The 12,086-nt window shown below is 42.9% G+C and overlaps 2 protein-coding genes and 1 non-coding gene across 3 annotated transcripts; 2 read left to right on the top strand and 1 right to left on the bottom strand.

The window, feature by feature from the left end:
* The first annotated feature begins 774 nt into the window (after positions 1-774).
* On the top strand, positions 775-8,651 carry LOC136423121 (uncharacterized). Its single transcript, XM_066411151.1, has 6 exons — positions 775-865; positions 4,819-5,130; positions 5,727-5,895; positions 6,379-6,545; positions 7,090-7,197; positions 7,615-8,651. The coding sequence occupies exons 2-6, from the start codon at positions 4,837-4,839 to the stop codon at positions 7,744-7,746; spliced, it is 870 nt and encodes a 289-aa protein (XP_066267248.1). The 5' UTR covers positions 775-865; positions 4,819-4,836; the 3' UTR covers positions 7,747-8,651.
* Positions 8,652-9,080: 429 nt separating this feature from the next.
* Positions 9,081-11,652, top strand: LOC136423655 (uncharacterized). The gene is made up of 2 exons (XM_066411912.1): positions 9,081-10,349; positions 11,322-11,652. The coding sequence occupies exons 1-2, from the start codon at positions 9,583-9,585 to the stop codon at positions 11,368-11,370; spliced, it is 816 nt and encodes a 271-aa protein (XP_066268009.1). The 5' UTR covers positions 9,081-9,582; the 3' UTR covers positions 11,371-11,652.
* Positions 11,653-11,755: 103 nt separating this feature from the next.
* Trnae-cuc (transfer RNA glutamic acid (anticodon CUC)) lies at positions 11,756-11,827 on the bottom strand. Its single transcript has one exon. It is a non-coding gene; the product is annotated as a tRNA-Glu (tRNA).
* Positions 11,828-12,086: the final 259 nt, after the last annotated feature.

A 12,086-nucleotide genomic window follows, 5' to 3' on the forward strand; every position in this document is an offset into this window, starting at 1 on the left:
GTTAAATTCATGACATCAGTTAACCCAACTTTGGATATATTTCTAATATGCTTCCTAAAAACTAAAATTCCTTTTTTTTTCAAACCAACGGCACGTTTTCTACACTCACAGCGGCTATGATGAAAATCCAGAAGAAGAAAAACATTTTACGAAGTTAAATTCATGACATCAGTTAACCCAACTTTGGATATATTTCTAATATGCTTCTTTAAAACTGAGATTCCTATTTTTTTCAAACCAACGGTTTGTTTTCAACACTCAGAGCGGCTGTCGAAATTCGAAACTCTGACGATCGATCGATGTGGGGAATCCCCCCTGATAAGGGTGACTTGTAGCCACTTTCCAATGTAACGATTTCTGTGTTCGATCTGAGCGTGGCGCTTCTTTAAAAAATCCCCGCGGTTCTGAAGAGACCGAAACTCAGCGGCTGTTTTTCCTGTAATCTCCAAGCAGATATACGGTGGAAGATCGTATAACGTTTTCTGACTGCCTGAATTTCTATGATAGCTTTTAACAGCTGTCAGAGAAATCTGACAGTCATAAAACTTTATGAACTTTCGCCCCAACATCTGCTTGGAGATTAACCCTCCCAGTGCTGAAGCGAGAAAAAATGTTCAAAAACTGATTTCTAAAGTTTTAGCAAATTCCATTCAGTTTTTGTTTTGTTTAGAAGAACAAGAAGAAAACCAGGCGAGGCGAAGTGCATATTGGTAGCGCTTTCTGAAGAATAACGCTTTGACTTGTTCCTCTAATCATTTTTTTTTCTCATCCTTTACAGCTGCAGGATGCTCAGACTACTGCAGCAGCAGAGCACAGTGGACTACTACTGCGGAAAATCGCAGAGGAGAAAGAAAACGAGATTGAGGTATGTTGTCCTATCTAATCTACTGTACCTGGAACTGTGTAGCAGTAAGACTGGCTATACACATGTACTATAGCCTATAGTACGTTATATGGTTCGACGAAGAAAAGGGGGAGTGTAGCTATACGCAGGTTTTACATCATGATCGGTCGCAAAAAAAAAACATTCAACTTGTATCAGTTTTCGATGTTGTTGTTGTTGGAAGGTACATAAGGAATAACTGATGGCAAAAGTCGAAGTTCTTTAGCAGTTAAACCCTCCCTCCCCTCCCCCTGTCCCGAAAAGGACTTCTCCCAAAAGCACAGATGAAACCCCTGCACCCCCGTTCCTCTAGGATGGCACAAACACAAACCAAACGATTTGCGGTTTTAACCTTGCAGATTATACCATGAGTACTTCCCTCTTGGCGACGGGCCAATGGATTTCTGTCGCCTAAATTTGACGACGCTGTATCATTTGCCAGAGCCTTATCATTTTTTTTTCTTTAGAATCCTTTCCAGTCAGACCACACCACGACATGTTTTGCATCACGCATGTTGTTCATTAGCTCACCGGTAGTCTCTGGTGGTGGTTTCGAATACGTGACGTCATGGCTATATTTAGAACACGGGTTTCCCGTCTCCCCTTTCAGCGCTCCCAGAAAAAGAAAACGTTTGCAGAAAAACTGACTGAACTGTCCTTTTTTAAGTCACACATAATTGTAGGCAGAATTGGAGAAGCGTGCACGAGTTGATAATCATTCATAGGATAAAAAAAATGCAGTATTATATTGTTGAGATTATAAAAGGACGCCGTTCTAAGTCACTTGCCCCCCTAACGACCGGGAATGGTTTCGCCCGCAGTGTCCCAACGTTTGCATCAGCCGATGTCTAGATCTGTGTCTTGTCGAGCACGTTTGAGACATCATGTGATGGTGTTGTGAGAATATATAAAGAACGAAGGAGTCAGGAGCACGTGAAACATCTTACGACTCGGCTCCTCATGTGACCCACTTGTCTTTAAGGGGCCGACCGGGAAGGATCGTGGGGGAGGGGGGTACTTGTGTGGGGGCGTTGCAATTTTGTAGTTCTTCCTATGTTCTTCCAATGCATACAGTATATCGATCGATCTCCCTTCTGCATAACCATACCTGCCGCCTTTTCTTGTTGGAAGCAATGAGAGTTGTTTTTTTTCAAAACCTAGGGTCACGACAAAGAAATGTTGAAAGAAGAGAAAACCAATATATTGTCAATGAGATTTGGTTAATGTATACCAGTGTGCACACAATCATAAGCGACTGTACAGCCGCATACTTTCTCGATCTCCCTCACAGCCCCTTTTCTGTAATCTCAAATCAGATGTTGCTAGCTGTCAGTTACAGTCACGAATCTGCTTGGAGACTATCAATTAGTATTGCAGGTCCGACATTTTAATGCACTCTGTTGTAAAATGCACCAAATGCATTGAAGACAGTGTCAACCGGACGTGTTAATCATTCACCAACAAGTCGCCGCCACCACATCCCCTCGAAAACACCGATTCTCCCAGCCTGACCTCTGACCCCACAACCGCGGCCCGGTTTCGGTCTCGTAACGTAGCTAAAGCTAAACCATGTATTTTAGGCGGAGGGAATTCCGCCCCCTGCCTACACACCGGGCATATATAAACCCCAAATAAATGCTTTGCCATCAGTTTAAAACAGTTCTCACTTCGAGCAACACCGAATACTTGTCTGAGACATCTTCTGCACACTGAGAGGTTTTCTTAGCCACCGTCTCAAGCACCTAGCTCGTTCCAAGACGTTCTATTCTATCATGGAGTCCTACAGTTTGTCCACGTCTCCCGCCATGACATTTGAGGTAACGTTTAATGTTTTTAGTTTAACATATCAGGTTTACGAATAGTGTCGAGTTTTCTTGGTTTTGGTCTGTTGATCCAAAGAGTTGTTAGACCTTTATGCACCTTTAAAGCTAAGTTATGGACTTCGGAACTATCATGAAGCGTAGGTTAGACCAATTTCTAGACGTGGCGACTTTTTAAAGGCGTTTTGCTTGTAGCCTTCTGTATATTAGCCATTGGAGTTGTGCATGAAAGTATCGAATCGCAGGTCGTTATAATTTCTGTGCTCGCTGAATAATTCACGAAGCATACAGGTTTTGTACAAGGAGGTTTTATATATATTATATATAAAAACCCCTTGCTGTATGGGTATGCCCCGCCAAACTTGTGCGCTGGTTGAAACCTATCGGTTCAGTTCGGTCCTAGCAACCTTCGTACATATAAAAAACTGGGTTACAGATTCGGACTCAAAATCACTTGTTAGGCGCTTTTAGCCTTGGACTAGCCTAGTAACCTTCTGATGGGTCTGGTATAGAGGTTTCATTTGGCCCAATCCTACCAAGCACCTGCCCTTTTCTAACAGCAGATCTTTCTGACCGCCAATCTGTGTAGCCGTATAGCCGTTTCCGTGAGCTAGGTACAACTGACTCCCACCCCGTGAAAATTCCCCGATGTGTCCTGATTGAGCTGGGCGGGCGGGCAACACTCCCAGCACCGAGGGGATCCCGGGGAGCTCACGGTGGATGGTTACCGGGGTAAGCTTGGACGGGCAGTTTAAAAAATGTACCTCGTCAACTTTTCAGTCTATTTAGGCATCAAGAGTAGAGAACAAATCGTTACATTTTTACAGTCATGTGTCCTTTGGTGTAAACAAGGTACTTCGTGGTTAGCTAGCTACCATGTGGAAGTCTTGTGACAGATCAGATGAGAGCTGCTTGTGCCCACGCACAGTCGACAACTTCCCCCTTGTTGATTTACAACAGTGTTATTCTGCTCATGTTCGAGTACTGCCATTGGTATTGCCATGTTGGTTCTGGTGTTTGAAACTGTGAAATGTTCGATATTATTGTGTTCCAAGACTGCATGTTTTGGGACGGTTATTGAATTTATTGGCAACATTACAGCACCATATCTCATACATACTGCAATTTAACCAAGGAGGTTTAAAAAGGAGGTTTTAACAAACGGTACCAGAGTTAGTTGTCGATCTAATGTTCGGCCGGTGAGCTGTAATAACTGAAGAGATGGTCCTTCACTGGTCTTGCCAGGAAATACGGAGGGTCAAAATGTAGCTTAGCCTTTTACTTTGTCAAGGACTAGTGAACAGAAGACCGTATAGTGAACTGCACTACTCTCCAAGCAGAGGTTGGTGGGGAAGATTGTGACCTTTTCATCATATGCCACTTTGTCCGCTCTCCCCACACAAAAAACGGGGCATATGATAAAAAGGTCACAATCTTCCCCACTAACCTTTGCTTGGAGAGTAAACTGCACCCCTCTCCCGAATAGCATGCATAGTCGTCAAGTGAGCAGCGACAGCCGGGATTCGAACTCTCGACCCTTTGAATACAATTTGTGTGCCTGTTTGTCACGAAGAAAGGGCGAGCATGCCTCCCACGACAGGACATACCTGTTAAGTTGAACAGTTCCAAGTGGAATGTAAACAAAGATTTAAGTGCCCCGAGGCAGTTTCTCCACTAGTGACTCATTGGCAAGGGGCGGTCCGTTACTGGTCCTTTTAGGAGATATGGTCGGTTAGCACAGTTAGCATGTAGTCGAACCTGTCTATAAGGACCACTAAGGGACTTGAAGAAAACGGTCACAGTAAACAGGTGGCCACTATAGACAGGATTCTTAATGTTTGCTCCATTGAAAAGAATGCAAGGAACCACCAACTACGTAGTGGTATTCACTAGTTCATGTATGACTGTACTCTATTAATATCAGACCTACGAGCGTCCAGTTCAAAAAGAAGAATCATTAGAAATAGGCTTTATAATCTGCCTTTATTGGGAGGGTTAGAGTGGTGTAGTATTATACTTAAAGGCTTTGAGAACTGTTTGCATTTCTATTGCTGTTTATATAAGTTGTGTTCTTTTCGGGTAACTAAAACGAACTTTTTCCTCTCTTCCCAACAGAAGACGCTCCTTGAGAAGATGGGGTCCAACAACAACTTCACGGAGCTGACCCAAGATGACCTCAGCCTCCTTGCCGAGATGTACCCCGAGGAACTCCTGACCAGAGGTTCGGCCATTGGCCCCGTGGAGAAGCGCCGCCTTGTGAGGGAGGCCAGAAGCGCAGGCAAGAGGAAGCCCCGCCGTGGCAGGAAGGGCAAGGGGAGGAAGAGGAACGGGAAGAGAGGGGACAATGACGCCACTGTGGCTGTGGAAACGAACAAACTTGCAGCTACTGAGGAAAAAGAAGAAGTCGCCGAGTGCGCCAAGAAAACGGTAAGTGATTTTGAATGCTCTTTTTCTTCTATTTAAATATCTGTTTGACAAAAACAGACCCTGGCACGCTGAAGGCAGTTATATATTTAAAACAAAGCGTCGATGGGGAAATGTAAAGAAGACCTTTACAGGTGTTTGGAAGAAAGCAAAAGTTTGTCCTTTTCGTTCCGTCGGTCCATGGGCGCCGCCATAATGATCTGTGACGTCATATAGGTCGGCCATCTTGATTGATTCAGCCCAGCCAATCACAAATTAAAGTTAAAATCGAGATGTCTTGACCATTTCAGGACATCAAAGTATGGTACAGTACCTGAGAGGAAAGGGTCGTTGAAATCGACTGCAACATGTCTTTAGATTATTCAGAAAAGTCCCAACCGCTTAACGTTTCTATTAATATTGTAAATTCGTCTACCACTGCCTCAAAAGAAGAAGCCAAACCCAGCAAAACTAGCACCATGAAGATTCTTACAATGTAGCATGATATTGGATGTAGCCCTTAAATATCATAATGTATTTCTCATCATTATATGCATTGTCTGTACTTGCAATTAGCCCTCGGGCAAGAACTTGCAATAAACTTTCAATTCTCCTCGCAGGTGCGCGCCCCCCGTCCCAGCGAGAGTCTGGTCCAGCTGTGGTCGCCCATGAGTAAGAAGGGAGACGGGTTCCTCCAGGTCAGCAAGGCCAAGAAGACCAAGGTGGCGAAGAGCTCCAACCTCTCGGCCTTCAAACTACAGACTAACGGCAAGACCGACACAAGCAACAGTAAGTACATGTTACTCAATCTCTGTAGCGCTCTAGTGGTTCAAAAAATCAACTGGACTAAAAGGTCAGGGATTGAGTTCCGACTTATTCATCAGTCCACATGACGAAATTGTACAAATGGCAACAAAAGCTGCCGGCTGGGAGTCCATAATTGAATTTTATATTTGTCTTGCTAAAACCTCCCCCTACATCTATATCAAACTTACCCACGTACCCTATATCTATAGCTTCTTAAGTTATGCTGTTTATATGCATTCGCGAACAAACAAAACCACACGCTATCGCACGCTACCGAAAACATAACCGTCTTGGCAAAGGTAATGATGTATTTTCCCATTTCCATGTGCAGTTATGTTTAGCTGTATGCAGTGACAAGCCTTATATCTGCTTGATAGTAGGCTTATCTGTTATGAGTACAATATTTAAAAGAAAATATAAAAAATAAATTGTCTAACAACCTCCTGCTGTCCTTTTTTCCTGCAGCTTTCTTCAAATGGAAGGTTGAGGAGATGGATTACTGCACCGACACGGGAGAGCTGACGGACTGTGTGTCCATCAAGATCGCTGGAGTGAACATCGACCCGAAAGACTCCGCCATGGAGGACAAGACCTTCTCCGTGTGCCTGTTCGGAGGGAAATACATCGCTGTGGTGAGTACGCTTCTTCTTCTTTCTTCATTCAACCTACAAATCTTCTGCTAGGCTATCAAATTGCCACTGTTTTAAAAAACTAGAACCCAAAAGAAATACAAAAAAGCGAGCCTTTCTCGTCCGTGCTATCAATCTTGGGAATAAACTTAACTTACTCCCAACATCAAACCACTCACCTGTCCATTTAACTTTAAAAAAGCTATACATTTGCTCTCAAGTTAAGTTAATAAATTGAAGGAAGGGAGGAAGGTAAGAATGGAGGTAGGAATGAAGGCAGGAAGGAAGGAAAGAAGGAATTAAAGAAGGAATCGAAGAAAGGTGGAAGGAAGGAAGGAAGGAATTAATAAATGGTAGAAGTGGGGAACTAATAATTGTGAAGGAATGAAATGATGGAGAGAGAGAGATAGAAAGAAAGAAGGAAATGCCTGTATTGTTATACTGTCTATTATGCACCTAACATCCCGTCTATAGGAAAATAGTTCAATTATAAAGGAAGCTTCAATGATGTTGCAAAAGTTCTAATTCTAAACTGTTTGCATTGCAGGAGGATGACCCGAAGACCGGAACCCCTGACCCGGAAGTGGTTCCTAAGGAGAACTGCATGTTCCTGTGCGGATACGAGGAGCACCTGGGGTGGCACATCACTCTCAAGGTCAGGGTCTTTTTTTAGAATTTTATTTCGCACTTTTAAAAAACAGATACATAGCAATGAATTTACAAGATAGAATATAACAGTGCAGTGCAAGGAAGGCCGAAAGCTGTGTGCTTATGTAAAAGCTTCCCTTATATACATTATTAATCAAATTATAACAAATCAGATAAATCAATTAAACAAGAGAAGTAAGATTGGCAATAGATAAATGAAACAACATAGTAGAATACAGTACAATAAAAAAATTATCACAGCCTAGTCAATTATACATGGATTTTCATTAAATGTGAAGCTAATCTTTTGTATAGTATTTTATATTGTATATTACTTATTTGTGATTGTTGTAGAAGTTGCCATGCGATGTGTAAAACAATTCTTGAGCAATACATTTACCATCATCATTATCTCCCCCTACAGGACTCCCAGCAGAAGCTGCTTGGCTGTGACGGCTCGGGTAAAACCCGGCAGTTGGAGGAGACCGGGAACTGGCCGCAGTACTACCCGCAACCGGGGAGCCTGTTCTACCTAACCGAGCGCAACAAGCACTGAGCTCCGAGAGTTCTACTGTTGCGCCGAGAAACTATGTAGCTCATTTGAGCAAAAAGTAAAAGAATATGTTGTTTTTTTATAACTGACATATCATAATTGATAAGCCATAATGCGCTTGTTGGCAGTTAGCCACTTGCTTTTCATTGTAAGTCACGTAAGATAGAAATTGGAGCTTGTCTTTGTATTACGCCACAACATTTGTATGAACATGTTGCTTATTAGGGTAGGCTGTGTTTTATAACCCTTTAAGATTAGCATAATTTAAGATCGGATAGAATATTGTTACAGTTTGTCTACGTAGTAATATTATGATATTGTATGAACTGTTGTAGCTTTTTAGAGTTGAGCCGTCTTTTTATAACCTTTCAGATAGGCGTTAATTTAAGATAGAACTTTGCGGTTTTCGTAGAAAGAATAAGCATATTTCTAGGGTTCTAGGGTTAATACTATCTTATGTACCTTTATCAAAGGACCTGAATTTGAAAGACAACGCCCAGTAATTGTTGAGAAGAAAAGGTGCCTGTGGTACTTCTAAAGTTTTTCCTGTGATGGTGGAAAAGACAAAAACACTGTATTGTATATTACAATATCACCCCTTTGTTATCATCTATTTGATATCACCTAGTGATAAGAGGTGTGGTAATTCAAGTATGACTTTAAGTATGACTTTGTTAATTAGGCGTTAGACTTTACATGTATACGACTGTTTTTCTATGTTTTAGACCGCTTTGATGGCCACAGACAGTATTATAGTTGAACTGAAACAATGTTTTCTATAGGTTATTATAACATTAGTGGGTTTAATAGCAATGCCTTACCTAATACGATTATTTATTATGAGCAGCTGAAGGCCATATGTATCAAATGAACTGTCCGTCTGTCTGTCTATAGTATGCTTTTGAGCTTTATCATATAATATATATTTTACAAAATATTCTATGTCTCGTTTCCAATTATTGTTATACTCCCTCCATATATGTATAAGGTAACCAATACTGAGTCAGATGACAGATATATTTGCACTTTAAGTTGAAAGCAAAAAAAAAAAAAAGCAACTAACAAATAGAGCATATCCAGATGTACTATTACACGGATAGATGATCCCATCTTAATGTAAATAACTTCGATTAAATTAAACAAGCTTGCTAATAAGCTTTACCTCACTGGGATGCCCGAACTAGGAATAAATGGTAGAAATTGGCCAAATAGATGGATAGCATGCCAGAGTAGTTGGTATACTGTTCAGTGTGACCTATGATTAGTCGCAAACAGTAACTTCTTTGGCGGACCAACTACTCTGACATGTAGAGCCTGGTAGAGGCTACAACACTCTGCAACGATCGCAGCACCTGGCGTCAGCTGAGCTACAACAGCGTCACAACTTTTGAAGCTGAGAGGATAGCAGCCGCTGAGGCCAAGAGGAGGGCTAGGAAAGCCCGGCTGCAACAGAACTGATGAACTGACATGACATTATGTAGACTTGCCCTACTCCTGCGAGTGGCTGTCAACACACAACACTCTTACTCTGTAAACTCGAATGAGGGGGTTGATATTGGCTACTCGCTAAATAAGGGAAAGGACATTTGATATTGAGAAAGAAGATGTGATGGTGTTTTTGATTGTTTGTCTATCAATAGATCGGTGTTCTGATCGGTACCGGTTTCCCCCGGCCCGCTAAGCCTAGGGCAAAATGAACCGCAAAACAAAAGGGGTCAGTTGTTTATTCGGCCTTCCCCACTACGGGTGTTACCACATGCTCAGTTTATCGTAACAGCTGGTACGTTGTGTGATTGTGTCGATGTTGTTCTTGGCTAAGATGTGTTGTACCGTGCCGAGATGTGGGCGCTGCGACAGTGCCGCGATCTCCTCACCGCTCCCTGGAACTGGAGAGAAAGACTAGGCGTCAAACCCAGAGCTGTAGCTATGTGGTCTGTCCAGACGCTGCAAAGTATGGCAGGAAAACCTCAAGAAGTCGTCACGCCGGAGACTGAAACGTGTATGGATGGAACTGCTCTGGGGAAGCAAGGAGGTCCAGCAGAACCAATAGAACCCCATTCTAAAGATATTTCTTCGATAGAAGCTCCTTCCATAGAATCGTCTTCGATAGACCCTCCTTCGATAGAGCCTCCTTCGACAGAACCCCCTTCGATAGAGCCTCCATCCATAGAATCTCATTCAATAGAGCCTCCTTCGATAGAACCTCATTCGATAGAACCTACTGTTCGGGCTATGGAAACTGATTCAGAGACAACAAGAAGAGAGCCGCTTTGGACGGAGGCAGAAATGGAGCGGTTCTGGGCGGTTCTAGAGCCGCACGTCCGGCGGCTGTCGGCAGGGGAGGCGGCCGTTCCAGTCTGCACGATAGAGCTGGTGGACCCGGACCGGGGACTGGACGCGAGCGACCTGCGGCTCTGTCTGTGGGACGTGCAGGAGCTGATCTGGGCCGGGAGGTACAGCCAGGCGCTGGCGGGACTCAGGAAGGTCCGGGAACTCGTGCACGTGTCGCGGGAGGGGCGGGAAGACGACGTAGTTAAGTTCCTGTCTAAGGAAAAGGACGAGGTTGAGCTTTTCAAGGAACTGTTTATGAAGTTAGAGCCAGTCAGGTGAGATATCTAATCATACCAAGTATGTCTTATGAACGGATGATGTGTGATATTCCTTGAAGCGATCGATATGTTCATTGTCTCCCTTATCGCCAATTTGTTTTCGCGGAAGTTATATGTGTATTCAGTTATGATCATGTTCAAAAGAAACACTGAACAAATCTTTGTGGCATGGCTTATGTCTGTTGACTTCCTGATAAAACACACACACACACACACACACACACACAAAGTATTTGTAGATTGGAGTTGGGGTCCGAACAAGTAATTCAGTCTTAAGAAGTAGATTTTGTGGATATTTCTATTCCTTCCCTGTCACCTGCTTAAGACGTTGGAAGCTAAACACGGCGTAATACGTATAAAGGCCATTGAATGAAATTAGATACACGGAAGCGAGAATAACAATAACAAGAGGTTGTCTGAAAGTAGGTGTCCTACTTCAATCAATCAAAGTTGCTGGACAACTTTCTGAGGCACATATTTAGTGGCACGTGCTCAGTTCTGTTCTGTTCTGTATTCAAAACAACAACTACACCTTCAGATAGACCAGTCCTACAAGTACACCGATTAAAAACGTTTGGATAAGACCATCATTTATTCAGCTATCATATCCACATTCCACTAGGGCCGCGACCTCGCTGCGACCTAAAATTTGACAGACATGATCGCTCAACAAATTGCATAGACAAACAACTAATCCTTGTATGCTTTGTCAGTTTGTGTGTTTTGTTGTCTTTTCAATCATACTTTTACATTTTGTATGATATTCCAATTGTGAAATCAAGGGTTTGATCGCAGCGAGCTAGGTCGCAGCGCGATCGCCGCTTTGTGGAATGGGGGCCTAAAGAACGCCATGATCTGAGGCGAAATTTGATCATTGCAGACGTGCCTTTGTACTGAAAAGACCGCTAAACTGCGAAACGATAAATTCAGTAATTGTTCGCCACTTATGATCATCTGATATCTTCACAGGAGACGCCAGATGAACAATTTCAAGCAGGTGACCTTCATGAGACCATGACGCAGCCTAAAATTGAAGGGCAAATCATCGCGACAAGTCACCCAGCAGCCTTTGCGACTTGAGAAGAAGTCTGCTGCTTCAAGCTCCCGTGACGCCTTAGATAATGTGCAAACTGAAGACGCATGGATATGAGGCCAAGATGGCAAGATCAGGCATCTTCTTGATTATTTCGCTATATCGGACACAGGGTCACACGCATGCGCACAACTACCTCCTCTGTACAGTGCAAGAATACAGAATAGCTTTTAGAAATACATGAATAAAATCATAATGAGTACTGCATGTAACGTCGAGGTATTTGAAAAAAAAGCCAAGCTCTTTTGGAACACTAGTAGCCTGATATACATCAATGTTCAAAAAACGAGTGAATGCCAAAAAATATTGCTTCCCACACCGGGAATCGAACCCGGGCCTTGGCGGTGAGAGCGCCAAATCCTAACCACTAGACCATATGGAATTGCCTTGTTCATCGAGCTCACAAAAATAGTCTTGGCGCTCGACATTAATGCATTGTGGACATTGCTCGATATTGGCCACCAAATACCGATCATTTATAAAGAACCGCGCAGCTGCAAGTTGCGCTTCATTTCTTTATCGCTAAATGTCGCAAATATCTCCTAAAAACAGCGCATTGGTTTTAGCGTCATCTTGCGACAAGACACAAAAGTGCACCTTTCAGTAGTATCGACTTGACATAATTAATGAACGCACTTGAT

Source organism: Branchiostoma lanceolatum, chromosome 17, assembly GCF_035083965.1.
Source record: "Branchiostoma lanceolatum isolate klBraLanc5 chromosome 17, klBraLanc5.hap2, whole genome shotgun sequence".
Taxonomy (NCBI): Eukaryota; Metazoa; Chordata; class Leptocardii; order Amphioxiformes; family Branchiostomatidae; genus Branchiostoma; species Branchiostoma lanceolatum.